The 18,998-nt window shown below is 36.7% G+C and overlaps 1 protein-coding gene across 2 annotated transcripts in view; it reads right to left on the bottom strand.

Annotated features, from left to right (window-relative positions):
* Nucleotides 1–15,360: 15,360 nt before the first annotated feature.
* LOC311622252 (protein SIX6OS1) overlaps nt 15,361–18,998 on the bottom strand; it is a gene marked incomplete at both ends in the record, with an annotated part of 42,737 nt that continues 39,099 nt past the window's right edge. For both annotated transcript variants that reach the window (XM_084883184.1, XM_084883183.1), the window contains 2 exons: nt 15,361–15,563; nt 16,561–16,618. In XM_084883184.1, the coding sequence (XP_084739310.1) occupies nt 15,361–15,563; nt 16,561–16,618 (261 nt within the window). The remainder of the gene's footprint in view (nt 15,564–16,560; nt 16,619–18,998) is intronic.

Here is an 18,998-nt window from a genome sequence, read left to right as displayed (position 1 = left end):
GTGTCCCTCCCCAGCCCGGATCGTGCACCTGTGGGGTCCTTCTGCCTGGCCTGCACCCGCTCTCAATTGGGGACCCTTTGTGGAATGTCGGAGAGCCAGTTTCAGCCTGATCCTGCATGTCAAGCCAAGGGACCCCACTGGTGCATAAATTCATACACTGGGCCTCTAGTATATTGATAATATGAGGAAACAATTATATAATTTTTTCTAAATTATCTGACTAATTTTTTACTAAGGCAAAACTGTGTGACCAAAGTGAATAAAAAGTTAGGATATGCCGAAACCAGTTTGGCTCAGTGGTAGAGCGTCAGTCTGCGGACTGAAAGATCCCGGGTTCGATTCCGGTCAAGGGCATGTACGTTGGTTGTGGGCACATCCCCGGTAGGGGGTGTGCAAGAGGCAGCTGGTTGATGTTTCTCATCAACGTTTCTAGCTCTCTATCTCTCTCTCCCTTCCTCTCTGTAAAAAATCAATAAAATATATATATTTTTAAAAAGTTAGGATATGGTGATTAAATAATACCTTTTACTTAGAATATGGGTAGAATGTTCCTACCCCTGTATAAGGCCCATGAAATCATTTGGTTTGGCCTGCCAAGGCATTAGGGGTGAGTTAATTAAATGTGTGACCAATTATAGCAGACTAATTTTTAAGTTGATAATTTTGTATTGCCTGCGAATTATGTAATAAAATAACACCCAATGGCCCTTTTGCAGAAAAAAGGAGTTTAAAGTTTAGAGTTTTAAAAGTAGTTTAATTATATGGCCTTGTTAATCCTCATACTCCTCCTAGTTTCATAAATTCTCAATCTATAGGTTACCATACCAAAGATAGCTCAAATGCACACTTTCCTTAAGAATGTATATTTTGTGTGTACTGTAAGGTTATGCACTATGGTTGAGATTTTTTAAAGTGCTCGATCTGCCCCATCTAACATAAGGAAAGGGAGTTCTGCAGGCTTTTATGCCAGCCATATTTGGGGAGCATTAGGCTGTAATTAGCTAACTGGAGCTAGGGGGAGGCTGTGATGGCTCTACTTCAGTGGTGCATAAAAGCATCTTGTGCACAGGGAATTAGGAAGCCAGAATAGAACCATTAGGATGTCACTTACTACATTTTCATTTTATCAATTTGTACTCCTTAATGTGATGGCCTGGTTTGCATCCTTTATGCAGGTGTTAATTCTTTGCCTTTGACTTCCTTTAACATGTGTCTATGCAATGCGGCTGCCTGCAGGTCTGTGCACGGGTAATAATAGAGACGAGACATTGCTGGGGGAAGTGGGCCCAGACCAGCACTCCTTATCACCACCAAACACAACGGGGTAGGTAGGAAACTTTTATTTCTAATAGTCTGAGAGTAAGCAGAACCCCAGTCTCTTTTGAGCACACCATATTTTACACAATACATTGAACTTGGTTTCTGTCAGGATATTTCTTCCTTATCTTTCCTATTGACATCAACAATAAATTAATGTACAATAATATTTTGAAGTGAGCACTCATATGTAGTCCCACTAGCTTAAAAGTCCTCATAAATAATCCCACTTTATAAATGAGAAAATATAAACCCAGCTGTTGACTTAGCTGCTCAAAATGATTCAGTGAGTCTAGGGCAGGAATGCAATCAAGCTCCACGCTGCCTCTCTGATAGTTCTTGCTGATTCAAGTATGGTATAGATAGAGCAATAGGTTGTTTCTCTTCTTGTTTTTCATTATTTTATTTTATTTAGTTTTTAGAGAGAGTGGAAGGAAGCGGGGAGAGAGAAACATGGATGTGAGAGAGATACATTAATTGGTTGCCTCTTGCTCGTGCCCCAACCAGGGCTGGGCATCAAGCCTGCAACCAAAGTATGTGCCCTTGACCAGAATTGAACGCAGGATTCCTCAGTCTGCAGGCCAACGCTCTATCCACTGAGCCAAACTGACTAGGGAAGTGATCATTTTAATTGAACTTATAGAATTATTTTACATGTTGAAACTTTTATAAGATTTCCTCTCCAAAACCAAATAAAACATTCTTAAAAACTATAATTGAGTTGTGAGGCTCCGTAGCATGTTCCTGCCCTGAAGCTCCTTTAGGGCAGGATCACGTCTCTGAGCTCTCCACTATATTCCAAGAATTTAGCACAGTGCTTGGTACGCTGTGGGTGTTCAATCACATCTGTTGAACAATAAGTTGGCAAGTAAATGAATTAATAAATTAATATACTTAAAAGAGCTGGTGTCGCCCTAACCAGTTTGGCTCAGTGGATAGAGCATCGGCCTGCAGACTGAAGGGTCCGAGGTTCGATTTCAGTCAAGGGCATGTACCTTGGTTGCAGGCACATCCCCAGTAGGGGGTGTGCAGGAGGCAGCTGATAAATGTTTCTCTCACCGATGTTTCTAACTCTCTATCCCTCTCCCTTCTTCTCTGTAAAAAATCAACAAAATATATATTTTTTAAAAAGAAGAAAAAGTTAGTTTTCTAGAATTAGTTTTCTAGAATTCATTTCTTTCCAGTAGTTTTCTTGAAGTGATTAAAATTTAACTCCTTAAAATGAATTTATCCCTGCCCCATGTTTCCTAGTAAGTTAGAGCATCAGCCCATACACCAAAGGGTCACAGGTGCAATTCCAGGTCAAGGGCATATACCTGGGTTGCAGGGTTGCAGGTTCAATCCCAGCCCGTTCAGGGGCCGTGTAGGAGGCAACCAATGTGTCTCTCTAACTTTGATGTTTCTCTCTCGTCTCTCTCTCTCTCTCTCTCTCTCTCTCTCTCTCTCTCTCTCTCTCTCTCCTTCCTCCCCCATTCTTTCCACTCTCTCTAAAAATCAACAGAAAAATATCCTCAGGTGAAGATTAACAAAAGAAAAGAGGATTTAAAGGGTTACTTAACATTTGACTTTCAAGTTTCTTATTTTAATTCCTTTTCTCCTCCTTTTAATAAATCCTCAGCTTTTCAGCAGGCTGTAGAGATTTGAATGGTCAATGGTTTAAAATCATGGAATAAAGTGAGTTCAGCAATGATACCCTATCAGTTTAAGTTCTCTACATCCTTTAATAGTTTGGAACAAAATTTAAAGGTTATTTTAGAGCCTTTCTATCCTTTGGAGAAGTAGCTAAAATTTTGAAATGTTTAAAATAAAAAATATTAGTCTTACTTTCTAATATTTAGGTGGTTGTGACAATTAAAAAATGGATAAAAGTGAGAAACCAAGATGGTGGCATAAGTAAATGCTTGAACTGCTGCCTCACATAACAAATTCAAAACTACAACTAAAATAAAAAACAGATATCATCCAGAACCCCAGGAAGGCTGGCTGAGTGGAAATTCTACAACTAGAAGGAAAGAGAAAAGCACACTGAGACTCAGAGGAGCTGTGGAAGTCAAGGCAGAGATATGGAGGCATGAGCAAAGAGAGCTGGCAACTGAGTACATGGCTGGCTTTTTAAAAGCGGGAGGGAGACAAAAGCTCCCGACTGCTCTGAACTCCAGTTCCAGGAGAGACTCTGGGGAACCATACTCATACAGGGAGAAACTGGACTGTCTGGCAGTGGTCAAAACTCGAGGGTAGCTTTTTCTCAGAGGTACTTGCAGCAATTACTGTGGGACACTGAGATCCAGGAACCTCTTAGGGCAGGGCTAACGGGAAGCCGTTGCTCTTTGCTCCACCCTGAGATCCTGCCCCATGAAGCCATTGCTATTTGCTCTGCCCTGAGACTCTGCCCCATCCAAGCTGAGCACAGAGGTTTTTGCATATGAATGGTCTGGTCCTTTGAATTCTAAACTTACCTAACAAACTGCAGCTGAGTCAGTGAGACCCAGAACATCCAAAAGAAGGCCCAAAGCCCCACACAGCTTGCATTGCTTCACAGCTGGGCTGCATTGCTTTAAAGCTTGGCCGCATTGCTCATTTGGGCACCTCCAAAACCCAAACAAAGAAGAGGAATCTGCAGATATCTCCATAGCTCCTGCTGGGTTGCTTCAGTCAGAGGCTAAATTAGCACCTCCTTGGAGATCCAAGAGCCAGTGTACCCAGGGGTCACAGTAGGACCATCCAGATTACAACACTTCAGATTCATAAGGGACACACTCAGTGGGCAGACTCAGTGAGCACAAAAGCCCCACTGAAGCAAGTCTTGTCTCATAAGGGTGTTTCCAGCATAGAAGTTCTTCCATCATTGATACAGCTGATCCTCATAGCCAATTGGCCTGGAGGTCAATTCCTCTCAGTGATACCAACAACAATCAAGACTTAACTTCAACAAGACTGTGCACACAGCCCACAAAGGGGTGCATCAAGAATGTCCACCTCAGGTAACTGGGAGGCTAAGCCACTGGGCCCTATAGGACACCTAGCACACAAAACCACTCTATCAACTCAGTGAAGCAGCCAAAATGTGGAGACAAAGAAACAGGTCACAAATGAAAGAAATGGAGGAAAGCAAATGACTGGATATAGAGTTCAAAACCACGGTTATAAGGTTTTTCAAGAATTTTCTAGAAAAGGTTGATAAATTTAGTGAGACCCTTGAGGATATAAAAAAAGACCAACTAGAAATTAAGCATACACTGACTGAAATAAAAAATAATATACAGAGATCTAACAGCAGACTAGAGGATTGCAAGAAGCAAGTCAAAGATTTGAAATACACAGAAGCAAAAAGCACCCAACTGGAAAAGCAAAAAGAAAAAAAAATCCAAAAATATGAAGATAGTGTAAGGAGCCTCTGGGACAACTTCAAGCATACCAACATCAGAATAATGGGAGTGCCAGAAGAAGAGAGAGTGCAAGATACTGAAAACCTATTTGAAGAAGTAATGACAGAAAACTTCCTCCACCTGGTGAAAGAAATAGACTTACAAGTCCAGGAAGCACAGAGAACCCCAAGCAAAAGGAATCCAACGAGGACCACACCAAGACACATCATAATTAAAATGCCAAGAGCAAAAGACAAAGAGAGAATATTAAAAGCAGCAAGAGAAAAATGGTTAGTTACCTACAAGGGAGCACCCGTATGATTGTCAGCTGATTTCTCAACAGAAACTATGCAGGCCAGACGAGAGTGGTAAGAAATATTCAAAGTGCTGAATAGCAAGAACCTACAACCAAGATTACTCTACCCAGCAAAGTTATTATTCAGAATTAAAGGTTAGATAAAGAGCTTCACAGATAAGAAAAAGCTAAAGGAGTTCATCACCGCCAAAGCAATATTATATGAAATGCTAAAAGGTATTCTTTAAGAAGAGGAAGAAGAAGAAAAAGGTAAAGATGAAAATTATGAACTACAAATACATGTCTATCAACAAGTTAATCTAAAAATCAAGTGAATAAAAAATATGATGAACAGAATAAACTGATGAATATAATAGAATCAGAGGCATAGAAAGGGAGTGGACTGTCAATTCTCAGGAGGAAAGGGGTGTGGAGGCTGCAGGAAGAGATTGGACAAAAAATCGTACACCTATGGATGAGGACAGTGACTGGGGAGGTAAGGGCAGAAGGTAGGGTGGGAACCGGGTGGAGGGGAGCTACGGGGGAAAAAAAGAGGAACAATTGTAATAATCTGAACAATAAAGATTTATTAAAAAATGGGTAAATGCTCAAATTTTAAAGTTAAACTTTAAATTATGGAAATTATATATTTTTTCTTTTCAGCCTAATTTTTAAAAGAAATGTAACAAATAGTTATATTAATGTTCCAGAAGCCATCATACTAATATAATTAGAGAAAATTCTTATCAAATAATGTTCATTAATAAACTTTGATATTTATTGACTGATTATTTTTTATTTTGCATCAGAGACTGTTTTTCAGTTAGTGCTAAAAATACTTTTTAGTTAATAAGTTCTGCTAATTGTTGTAAGTATGCATAATGAAAGCTATGCACTAATAGGATTATGATTATATTCCATTTGCATCTGTATCAAACCTTCCATCACTAATTATTAATCATTTTATGCAATAATACTTTGCAATTTTTCAGAAATTTATGGATATTTTGTTTGGATGAAATATTCTATTTTGCTATTTTCCCCATATTTTGTGTTTTGTGGGTTTTTTTTTTTTACATTCAGTACGATTACATGTCTAATAGGCAATGATTATATAGTTACAAAAACTGCAACAATAGGGAGGATGTGTGATAATGGTTTTAATTTGAAAAAGAAATATATCTTACAATTTGCTTTATCTCATTTTATAGTACTATCCACTTCAGTCACTAGGATCTTGGTGAAAATCAATGTAATTCTAAAAGTACTTGGAGCTTATGTTTATCACTTAGCAAATTAGATTAAGCAAGTGGTAGGCGAATTCAAAAGAATATTTGCAGCAGTAAGGGACTTCACACAGCTTCATCATAAATAGAATGAATGATATGCCTAAGTATACATAACACTGGCATCTAATAAAATCAAGAGTGTAATTGCCTTTGCTAAATATGTCTCTTTTGGAAAGTTATTTTTAAAAGATATAATTCTGCTTATTTTCCTTGAATTTATGTGATGCTATTTTATAGCTAAGAGACTTTACTAATGTTTCAAAAATTCTCTAAGAAAACCTTGCATGTTGATCATTAGATTCAAACAAATAAATTAATTCTTTTAAATTTAATTTTGTTTTTTGTTTGCTCTTCAAAATGCCGTGTTATTTTCAACAAAGTGTAGTGATAGAGACATCTATTTTGATGCAAAACAGATTGTGGTCCTGTGTAAGCTATGTAAAACTCATTCAATCTTCCCCTCCCTCACAAATACTTATTGAGAATCTACTATATGCCAGGCATATTAAATGCTGACATCTGAGCATCTTTAAATTCCTGAGCATCTTCAAAAAATGAATTTATTGTTTTCATAACATTTCTTCCAAAATTTAAAAAAAAAAAAAACTTAAGTGATCATTCTATTTTTAACATCAGATATTAATGAAATTCCTTTGCTAAGGCCACTCAACCGCTTGCTATTATGTGCACTGACCACCAGGGAGCAGACGCTCAGACTGGTAGGTTATCTTGCTGCTGGGGTCCAGCCAATCGGACTGAGCAAGACAGGCCAGGCATATCTTGAAGCCATCCCGAGGTCCCTCCTCTGCTGGCCAACCTCCCACATCTCTTCCTTGTCCCTATCATGGACTGGTGAGGTCCCTTAGCATAGTCTTTGCCCTCTCACAATCCAGGACCCCTAGGGTATGTTGGAGAGCCGGTTTCATCCTGATCCCGCAGGCCAGGCCAAGGGACCCCACTGGTGCATGAATTTGTGCACTGGGCCTCTAGTCTTCATATAATGCTATGGACTTGGCTGAGATGGCACAGTGGGCCATGGACATATGTCCAATACCATTTAAAAATATATATGTTTTTATTGATTTCAGAGAGAAAAAGGGAGAGAGAGGAAGAGATAGAAAAATCAGTGATGAGAGAGAATCATCTATTGGCTGTCTCCTGCACACCCCCTACTGGGGACTGAGCATGAAACCCTGAGTGGGAATTGAATTATGACCTTCTGGTCATGGATAGACACTCAACCACTGAGCCATCCCGACCAGACTCCATTCTGACATGTAGTAATAGTAAAACTATAGTAACGTCAATCTTAGGCATTCTAATGGGTATGAAATAATATCTCCTTGATTTTATTTTCATCCTCCTGACATCCAATGAAGATGAGCATCTTTAGGTGTATTGGTCTTCTACATATCTTCCTCTAAGAAAGGTTTGTTCATATCTTTGCCCATATTTTACTGAATTGTTTGTCTTTTTTGTTATTGATTTGTAGGAATTCTTTATATATTCTGGATACCAGTCATTTGCCAGGTACATGTCAGATATATTTTTGTTTGTTTGTTTATATCCATCAGGCTAGAAGCCATATAGTAATTTGAACAGGAAAAGTTTAACATAGTTAAGAATGCTTACATATAACAGGAGATTAAAGTAACAAAAGAATAGCTAGTAAGAAATAAAGAGAGCTCTAAAAATAAATATAGTAGATAGAAGAAGTAGCTACTATTCCTAGGACTTGGATACACAATATGAAAGGGTTGAGCCTGCAACCTGGGCATATGCCCTGACCAGGAATTACACCTATGATCTCCTGGTTTGTAAATCGATGCTCAACCACTGAGTTGGCCATGTTTTCATTTTCTTAACTGTGTCTTATGCTGAGCAGTTTTAAATTTTGATCAAGTCCAACTTATTAAAAAAATTTTAATTAATGATTTTTGTGTCCTCTAATAAATATTTATCTTAAGTTGTCAGAGCTAGTCTCTTAAGTTTCTTCTAGAAGTTATATCTTTATATTTTATATTTAGGTTATGATACATCCCTAGTTTTTGAGAAGTGTAGCAGATAGGAGTTGAGGTTCATTTTTCCACATATTTATTCCCTTGTCATAGTACCATCTGTTGAAAAGATTTTCTTTTCCCTGTTAGATAGCTTTGGCATCTTTGTAAAAAATCAAGTGACTACATAATGAGAGGGTCTATTTTTGGACTTTCTGTTCTGGTCCAATGATCTATTTATGACATGACCACATTGTTTTGATTATTGTAATTTTGTAGTAAATTTTGAAATCAGATACCATCAGCTGTGTTTTATATTTTGTGGGGTTTTTTTCCCATATAAATTTTAGGAACAACTTGTGAACTTCTTTAAAAAAAAAAAAAATCCTGTTGGGATTGAATTGAATCTAAACATAAACTTTGAAACAATTCAGTTTTTAAATCTTTAAACATGGTATCTCTCTAATTATTTTGGTCAAAAATTTCTTGTGAAAATGTTTCTTGGTTATTTCTGTAAGAATAAATTCAGGTTCTTACAGAGATGCTACTATTGCTGTAAAAATTAATACACTATATTTTCCTGCTTATTCATTATGCTCCAGCTGGTGAATGAGAAGGAAAATATAGTGTATTTTTTAAAGTATTTTTATTGATTTCAGAGAGGAAGGTAGAAGGAGAGCTAGAACTATCAATGATGAGAGAAAAGCATTGATTGGCTGCCTCCTGCAGGCCCCACACTGGGAATCAAGCCCACAACCCTAGCATGTGCCCTTGACCAGAATTGAAACCAGGACCATTCAGTCCGAAGGCTGAGGTCCTATTCATGGAGCCAAACCGGCTAGAGTGGAAAATATAGTGTATTAATCCTTTACTTCCTTAAAAAAAAAAAAACAAGTTCCTGCCTCAAAAATCTATGCACATATTTTTAATATTGATGCATTTTTGTGCACTGCTTATCATTCCCACTTAGATCTTACCAAATAGTTCTTGAATTATTAGATTTGCCACATTTTCCCTTTTGAGATCCTTTAATTTTTTCAACACATCAATACAGAGAGTAAGAAAAAGACATACTAATCAAATAGATGTAGAATATTATTAATTTAAAATCTCAACACACAATTCAAATATTTTATATTACCAGAAGGTGTCAATTAGTTATAAAAAGTAAAATAATAAAAATAAAATTAGGACCTAGGCTGGGGAGGACCCTGCAACCCAGGTACATGACCTTGATGGGAATCAAATCCAGGACCATTTGAACCACAGTCTAATGCTCTCTCCACTGAGCCAAACTGGCTAGTGTGGGAGTAAATAGTTTAATGTTACTGTTTTATGATGTATTGGAAGAAGGAATTATTTCCTTGCCTGGAACAAAACACACATAACTTTTGCAAGCAGCAATTTTTCAGACCCATTCGGACTATAGTATGACTAAACATAAAATACCTTCCTATTGAATATCTGCTTTGCCATTGGACAGATTCTAAAAGTTACTTTAAAATATCTTGTGTCTCTATCATTTGATGTGCTTTGTATTTCTTATTGTTTTAAAAATCTGAACATCAACTTATCTTGTTTTGCATGAAAATCTCTATCTGTAAAACGAATTAGACCACAATTCATTGAGCACTTACCATGAGCTAAGCACCAGGTCAAACACTATCATACTCCTAACAACCCCCTAGGTAGGATCATCAACCCCATTTTGAAAATGAAGAAACCGAAGCAAAGAGGACAAGCAGTTGGCCCACAGTCAGACCTGAGCAAGAATCTCTCAGTGTTTAACCCAGACAGTACTCCGAGGCCCACACTATGGAATGTTCTTCCTATCATTCCTCTGCTGTACTTAGGCTTCATCAGTCTGGAGCTACAAATACTTCATTAAAACACATTTCCTACAACACAACAAAAATGAAATAAAAATTAAAAGGTGAGCTGATTCTTTAGAAAGACTATCTTCAGAAAAATAAGTTAACTTATTTTCTAAAAAGTTTCATATTCATATCAAAACAAAAGAGGTACACTATTAAAGAAATCATGTTTTAAGAGACCAATTCTCAGCTAGATGTTAACATCAGAATACAAAGTAATGTATTTAGAGGAAGAACTGCTGAGCTGCAAATAACCTGGGTGTGAGTCAGAAAATATTAGGACAGGCCTATCCACCAGGGATATAGATTTGATTGCATGTGACTTGTGTCAACTTTAGAGAAATCAAGAGCAAAATATAAAAGCAAAGCAATGAGAATGCTTCTAAATGAGCCATTCAGCCTCCAAGGCAAGTTACATGGCAGCAATTGAAATTCAAAAGGAAAGCATCAACATGCCAGCCAGGTTTATATATTGCTTGCTCATTCATTCTTTCAAAAGATCAGAAACACTTTGCCTTTTAAATTAAAAGTGGTAATAATACCACTTCAAAATTACTAACACTCTCTGATCAGCTGGCTGTGTAGGCCCCTGAAATTCTAATATCTACTCAGTTACAATAAATAAAAATTAATATTTCTATTTTCTACTACCCAAAAAGGATTTACGACTCTGCAATCAGCAAGACAGTAGAAAGCTTAGGGTTGTGTGCATGTGTGTGTGTGTGTGTGTGTGTGTGTGTGTGTGTGTGAGTGTGTGAGAGAGAGAGAGATAGAGAGAGAGAGAGAGAGAAGGGGGTAGTGGTGTCCAAATTGCCTTTTGTTAGTTTTTTAAAATAGATTTTATTTTTTAGAGAGGTTTTAGAGTCACAGCAAAACTGTGATGGTTCAGAGATTTCCCATATACTCCCTACCTACTTCCACACATGCATAACCTTCCCCATTAACACTCACACCAGAGTGGTACATTTGTTGTAATCAATGAATCTACATCAGCACATTATCACCCAAGGTCCATAGCTTACATTAGGGTTCACTCTTTGTGTTATACTTATTGTGGGCTTGGAGTAATTAATGGCATATATTCATCATTGTATTATCACAGAGTGTTTTCACTTCCTAAAATCCTGTGCTCTGCCTATTTATTCTTCTCTCCCTCCTAACCCATCATAACAACTTATCTTTTCACTGTCTCAATAGTTTTTGCCTTTTCCGAAACGTTGTATAGTTGGAATCATACAGTATGTACTCTTTTCAGACTATCTTCTTCCACTTACTAATATGCACTTAAGTTTCCTGTCTTTTCATAGCTTGAAGTTCACTTCTTTTTAACATGGAACACTATTCCATTGTCTTGTTATACCACAGTTTGTTTATCCATTCATTTACTAAAGAACATCTTAGTTGCTTCCAAGTTTTGGCAATTTATAAGGTGCTTTAAACATCCATGTTCAGGTTTTTGTGTAGACGTAAGTTTTTGCCTCTGTTAGGTATACACCAGGAAGTGCTATTGCTGGATCATATAGTAAAAGTATGCTTGGTTTTGTAAGAAACTGCCGAACTGTCTTTCAAAGTAGCGATACCATATTGCATTCCCACAGCAATGAATGAAAGTTCTTGTTGTTCTATTCCTTGTTAGCATTTGGTATTGTCAACATGCTGGATTTGGACCATTCTGATAGGAGGGAAGTGGCATCTCAGTGCTGTTTTAACTTGCATTTCTCTGAAGACATATGTTGTAGAGCATTTTTTCATATGCTCATTTGCATACTCAGACCATTGCAATTACCTCTTAATTGGTTTAACTTTCATTTTTCCTCTGATTGTCAGTGTCATCTTTCTTAGCCAAACATTTTCTCTTGCTGCTGTGGCATATAGAATATAAGTTCTTTAATGGCCCCAGAAATCAAGTCAAAATACTTGAATATCCTCTATAAATCAGTTCTATCACATCTAGCTAGAGGCCTGGTGCATGAAATTCGTGCACTTGGGGGGAAGTCGCCCCAAAGAGGTAGGCCCCATCCACCCAACTAGGGCTCCTTGATGGATTGCCCCGAAGAGGTAGGTGGGAGCCGGGGGTCCTGCCTCCTCGCCATGCAGAGCCACAGGACCCCCCGCCTTGCCACACAGAGCTGCAGGAGCCGCCTCTGTGTCAGCACGCAGCATCAAGCCCCTGCCCACCTGTGTGCGCATGCAGCCCCACCCACCCACACATGCCTTCTGTGCACACAGCCTCCTGGCGATCGCCATTTAGGCGTGAGGGCATCACAGCATGCAGGCATGATGACCACATAGGCTTTTATTAACAGAATAAACTCAATTTCCTAATCCCACTCCAATTAAGCCTATTCTAAATTTCCTCCACACATACTATATTTGTGATTGTATTTTTCTTTTGCTCATATTGTTCCCCTTACTTTGAAAGTCTTCCCTGCTTTCTTTACCAATACTGTCAATTCTATTAATTCAATAAGCATTTAATGAAATCCTACTAAACATTTTCCCATAGAGTTAGGCAGTAAAAATGAAAAGCTAAAAAAAAAAAAAAAAAGCATCAACCTTACAATGAATAATTTTACAATCTATGTACCTTTAAAGTCCCAATTCAAATGCAACCTCCTCAATGAATCCTTCCCAGGCTGCCTATTCCATGATGGCCCTTTTCCCCCCTGAATCTTAAAACACTCAATCTCTTACAACACAAAGTTATAAACTATCAAATTTTATTATTAACTACTTTATTATAATATTTTTGTTGTTTAATAAGTTTTTGTCCTTTCAACTAAAATATAAGTCCCTTCAGTATAAAACTGTCTTTACAGAAAGAGACTTTGCTTGGGGCAATGAGTGCATTTGCAGCATGCAGATGATGTTTTATTGAGTTGTACACTTGAAACCTGTATGGTTTTGTGAATCAATGTCACCACAATAAATTCAATTTAAAAAACAACACTATGTCTTTTAGCTCTTCCATATGCCCTCAAAATATCATGCACAGTTTAGATATTTTTAAAGTATGTATTTTACTTTACCTCATTTATTAATACATGATAAATCTAACTATACTGGTGTAGTAGGCATTTATTTAAAGTAAAAAATAAACCATGGAATCACTGGGTCTCTCAAGGCTAAAATCCATTTTGAAACTCTTAATAAATGACAAATAAATCAATTATATTTTTCTTCTTTTTCAAATATAGTTAATGTTTTTTACCAAAACTATCATTTAATTCAATTATAGAGTCAATAAAATAAATACTTGATATAAAAAGTAAGACTCCAGCCCTGGCCCATGTGGCTCAGTTGGTTGGAGCATCATCCCGTACCAAAAGGTTGCAGGTTTGATTCCGGGTCAGGGTACATACCTAGGTTCCATGTTCAATCCCTGGTACTTATGACAGGCAAAAGATCAATGTCTCTCTCTCTCTCTCTCTCTCTCTCTCTCTCTCTCTCTCTCTCTCTCTCTCTCTCTCTCTCTCTCTCTCCCCCCCCCCAAAAAAAAAAAAAACACACACACAAAGAAACAAAAAAAAACATACCATCCAGTGAGGATTTTAAAAAAACAACCCTCCAGCCCAGATGGTGTGGCTCAGTGGTTGGCTGTTGACCTATAAATCAGGAGGTCAGTTCTATCCCTGGTCAGGTCATATGCCTGGGTTTTGGGGCTCAATCCCCAGTACGGGGTGTGCAGGAGGCAGCTGGTCAATGATTCTCTCATCATTGATATTTCTATGGCTCTTTCCTTCTCCATTCCTCTAGGAAATAAATAAAAATACATTTTTAAAAAATGAGGAAAAAACCACCACAAAAAACAACCTCCTCTAGCTTCACTGAAATATTCATCTTTCAACTGTTGTTAAAATTTTTTGTTTTGTTTTGTTTTTAAAAACAGTCCAAAGTTCTCTTAAATTCTTCCTATTATTATTTATATATCATCCTTCTACTTCTAAAAATATACTTTGAGAAGTCTTAATTTAATACAATTGTGATATGTTGTGGACATCCCAAAGAAGCAAGATAGACTCTCACTCCAAATTTGCTTAGGATATTGAGATATAAAACCAAACACACTCCAATAGGATATGAGAAGTCTTGTTACTTGCATAACATTTTTCTGAGGAGAGAAGGCAGGCATTCCAAGCTGGTCTGAAAGTGGCTTAAAAGAGCAGGGAAAGAAGACTGGCTTTGGGTTTTTATATCAGTAGGGGTGGAGCTGGAGCAAGAGTTTCTATAGGTTATTTTAATGTGGTACCAAAGGAGGGAATATTTGGGCTTTCTTATCAGCTTGACCAAAAACTAGCATAGGGCAAAAGGGGAAGAAAACAGGGTGAGGCTTAAAATCCAAAATATGGAGTCAGATTCTTTATTACTTAATAACACATACAACTAATTAAAAAATACAAAATACAATGATATTGAGCAATATGTTTATATAATTTCATAGAATTTTAAATATCTTCATTTAAGCTATAGAACTGAATAACAAGCAAATGCTGCACATAAAATATAATTTTGTTGAAGACAGGAAACAAAATTTTAAATGTTCTTTTAAAATATTTAAGGAAAAAAAAAAAACATTAACAGTGTCACCATTAAGACAACAATCTGATTTTCAGAAAATGATGTTTCACCTTTCCTTTTCTTCCACTAAAGAAGCTGGTAAAATTCTAATTTCATTCCTTGTCTTATTATAAGAAAACACATATTGTTAAGGTATTGCTCTTTATATTGGGAGAGTAAAGCATAAGGAAACACAGTAATCTTAAAAGCAATTTTTTAGTAGCTAAAAACTAAGTACATCTCAACATTAATTCTGCATACTAGTAGTTACTGCTAAAAGGTCTTCTGATAGCATGAAGAAGTTCTTGTTCTTATCAAAGCACCTAAAATACTACCAAAATGAAACTTAGGTCCTGTGGAGAAGCAGGCTTAATATTTACAATAAAGATTAAAGGAAAAAACATCAAATTCTATTAAGATTAGTAAAAGTTATACCTAATATGGCTTACAAAATCAAAATCAAAATAATAATAGTAATAGCTAATACCACAGTAAAAGCAAAATTAAATGGCATGGGCTTAAGTTTCTTCAATATTTAAATAATATAATAAAATAATTATGGTAACCCATTATTACTTTGACAAAAAAAACTTCATATTTTAATAATGTAAATTTATGCCCTAGGATTACAAAGCAGTAAAATAATTCAAGAATTTAATAATTAGTTCAAAAAAAAGTAAATTGAGTTGTATTTTGTGAGGAAGATGAAAAACCTTTTACAGAAGAAGGGGGTGTTGAGTTTTGATCCTGTTCAAATGAAAATGGAAAACTAAAATCATCTTTTCCAGCTCCAAATGTATGAGTTGAAGAGTCTGATGGAAAAGAAAATGTAAAGGCATCTTCTCCTTCTGGTTTCCCAAATAAGTTTCCTGAAGAAAATATATACACAATATCATGCTATTCATGTTACATAATTTGTATAACCTACTAAACTACAGTATACAGCATACAATAAATAGGATAACATTGAATCATTTATCTATCATGCAGGCAGTTAACTCTATTTCTCTTATGTGCAAAGTACTATCCTTTGTGGTATGGAAGGTTATAGAGATTCAAACTTAAATTATACTTTACAGTAATTTGAACTCAACTACATAAAGAAGTTGTATATAAGGTGGAAGGAAGGGTAAAGAACTCAAATGGAGAATATAGTACACAGGCACAGAAATAGGTATGCATAGGAAATATGTGGGTGAAAGAAATCAATTCAGCTTTTAGAAGCACTGAGAAATAATAAATAGTTATTAAAAGGGAATAAATGAAGATAAGCTTGGAAAAACTGCTGTATGTCCAGCGACAGAAAGAACTAAAATATTGGAGGGAGGTAGGGAGGAAAGGAGTGAGGTAGGGAAGGGGAGAGAGGGGGGGAAAAAGAGGGGGGAGAGATAGGGGGAGACAGAGAGAGAGAGAGAGAGAAAGAGAGAGACGAGAGAGAGAGAGAGAGAGAGAGAGAGAGAGAGAGAGAGAGAGAGAGAGAGAGAGAGAGAGAGAGAGAGAATATCAAGTGTCTCCCACATGTATCCCAACTAGGCATGCCCTGACCAGGAAATCAAACCAGCAACCTTTTGGTGCATAGGACAATGTTCAACCAACTGAGCCACAAAGGCCTGGTTATAGTTAGTTTCTAATGTCAACAGGTATTTTAGATATGAAGAGATATCAATAATAGTGTCAGAAATAGGGTCAGAATTAACACCAATCCTTCTCAAACTCTTCCCAAAAAAATTCAAAGAGGAGGGAACACTCCCAAAGTTATTTTATAAAGCCAGCATTACCTTGATACCAAAACCAGAAAAGGACACTACCAGAAAAGTAAAGACTAGTACCACTCATGAATATAGATGCAAACTACATATCACTTACCAACTTCTTGTTGTGATGAGAGAGGATTTAAATTTCCTGCAGAATAGTGTTCATTAAACTGAAAAATAATTTCCATTAAGTATTACTCATGAAATCAGTAAAACAGTATACATAGCATTTATATTTGAATCTAAAGTCTGGTTCTTCTAGTAAGCATAATCAGAGTAGACAAAACATTCTATATAGTACACTATTGTACTTAAAAAGATTTATCTTTAAAACTTATCATTTGATTATATTAAAATAAGGCTTAGCGATTTGATTCTTGGCACAGATAAAATATTAGTAGGCAGCATATATTTTACTAAGGAAGCTCCTACTTTGGAATATTAGCAAAACCTAAAATTCTAATTAACTTTTGCTTTATTCTGAAGCCTCTTTTACAAATCAGGTTCTTGGTATTGTTTTCCTGCCTATATGCTAAGTCAAATAAGTCAGTCAGAGAAAGACAAGTATGACAACATCTCACTCATATGTGGAATATAATGAATAAAATAAACTGAGAGGAAAAAACAGATCCAGAGACATGGAAGCATGGAACAGACTGACCAATCTCAGAGGGAAGGGGGACAGGGAGGAGGGCAGGAGGAGACTAATCAAAGAATTTATATGCATAATACACTATTGGACACAGACAATAGTGAAGTAGGCCTGGGAGGAAGGTCCAAAGGGGATGAAAGGGTTCAAAGAGAGAGAAAAAAAGGGACATACTAATATTTTCAATAATAAAGATATATTTTTGTAAAGTAATAGGAAGTATGATAGCTTCACATCACTTCAGATCAAGTTTTGCTGCCAAAGACTGTTTCCTCTGAAAAAAAGCTTTTTAAAAATGGAATCATGGCTTTAGCAGGCTCAGTGGTCAGAGTATCAGCCAATGCACCAAAGAGTCTAGGGTTCAATTCCAGTCAAGGGCATGGACCTGGGTTGCAGGTTCCATCCCTGGCCTCAGCTGGAGCATATGTGGTAGGCAATCAATGTGTCTCACATCCATGTTTCTCTCTTTCACTCTCCCTCCATCCTCCTCCTTTCCACTGTCTCTGAAAACCAATGGAAAAAATATTCTTGGTGAAGATTTAAAAGAAAAAAAAGGAATCCTTACAACAGTTTTCTGCTCTTTTTTAACTTAATATTGCATTATGAGCATTTTTAATGTTATTATTCTTCCAAAACCTGATTTTTAATGGCATTTTAATATTTCTCCATAGTAACATACAATGTAGTTTCTTTCTTAAAAATATATTTTATTAATTTCAGAGAGGAAGGGAGAGGTAGAGGGAGGGGGAAAGATGAGGGGGAGAGGGAGGGGGGATTATGCTCTGTCTTGGTGAATGCACCATCAGTTGCTGGGTGTGGTGTTCTATAAATGTAAGTTAGGTCAAGAGGATCAATAGTGTTCTGATTTTATAATGTATACTGTGAAATTCATGCACAGGGGGGAGTTTGTCCTTCAGCCTAGCCTGCGCCCTCTCCTCTGCCCTCCCCTGAAGACCTGGGTTCCCCCCTAGCTGCCCTTTCCTGCAGGCCAGCTTGCCCCCAACTTCCCTTCTTTGCCGGCTTGGTCACCCCTAACTGCCCTCCCCTGCAGGCTTGATTGCCCCCAACTGCCCTCCCTTGCAGGCCTGGTCCCTCCCAACTGCTTCCCCTGCTGGCCATCTTGTGGTGGCCATCTTGTATCCACATGGGGGCAGCTATCTTTGGCCACATGGTGACAGCCATTTTGTGTGTTGGAGTGATGGTCAATTTGCATATTACTTTTTTATTAGATAGGATTTATTGACTGTTGTCTAATTATATAAATTGCTGACAGATTTTAATTGTTTAAAAATCTCCAACTTAATTTGTGTTTTTACCTATTTCTTCTTTAATTCTGTCAATTTTTGTTCTGTATTTTGATGCTGTTAGTAGGCATGTACACATTTATCATTGTTATATCTTCCTTAAGAATTGACCCTCTTATCCTTATGAAATACTCCTCTTTATCTCTGCCATTATTCTTTGCCTTGAAGATTATCTAGCCATTGATATTATATAGCCATTGTGACCTTATGCTTACAGTTTTCATGATATACCTTTTCCATCCATTTACTTTCAATCTGTCTTTGTATTTATATTTAAAGTATTATCTTGTAGATAACTTATAGTTGGGTCATGCTTTTTATTTATTCTTACAATCTTTACCTTTTAATGAAGTGTTTAATCCATTTATGATGAATGTAATTATTTTAAAATTTCATATTTTTGTCAAACATTTTACTATTTGTTTTCACTTTGTTCCTATGTATCTTGTTATGCTGTTTTCTCTGTCTTTCTTTGGGTTAAATGTTGTCTTAGAATTTCATTTCAGTTTATTACAAATCTTATTTTTTTTAACATTTTAACATTTTGGTCAAGAAAACTTAGTAATTATTATGCCAATCTCATTCCTCAACCCACTA

This window comes from Pipistrellus hanaki (genome assembly GCF_964339955.1).
Source record: "Pipistrellus hanaki genome assembly, chromosome: 1".
In the NCBI taxonomy this organism is placed as follows: Eukaryota; Metazoa; Chordata; class Mammalia; order Chiroptera; family Vespertilionidae; genus Pipistrellus; species Pipistrellus hanaki.
Note: the sequence above shows the minus strand (reverse complement) of the source record. Positions and strands in the feature narration are given on the sequence as shown.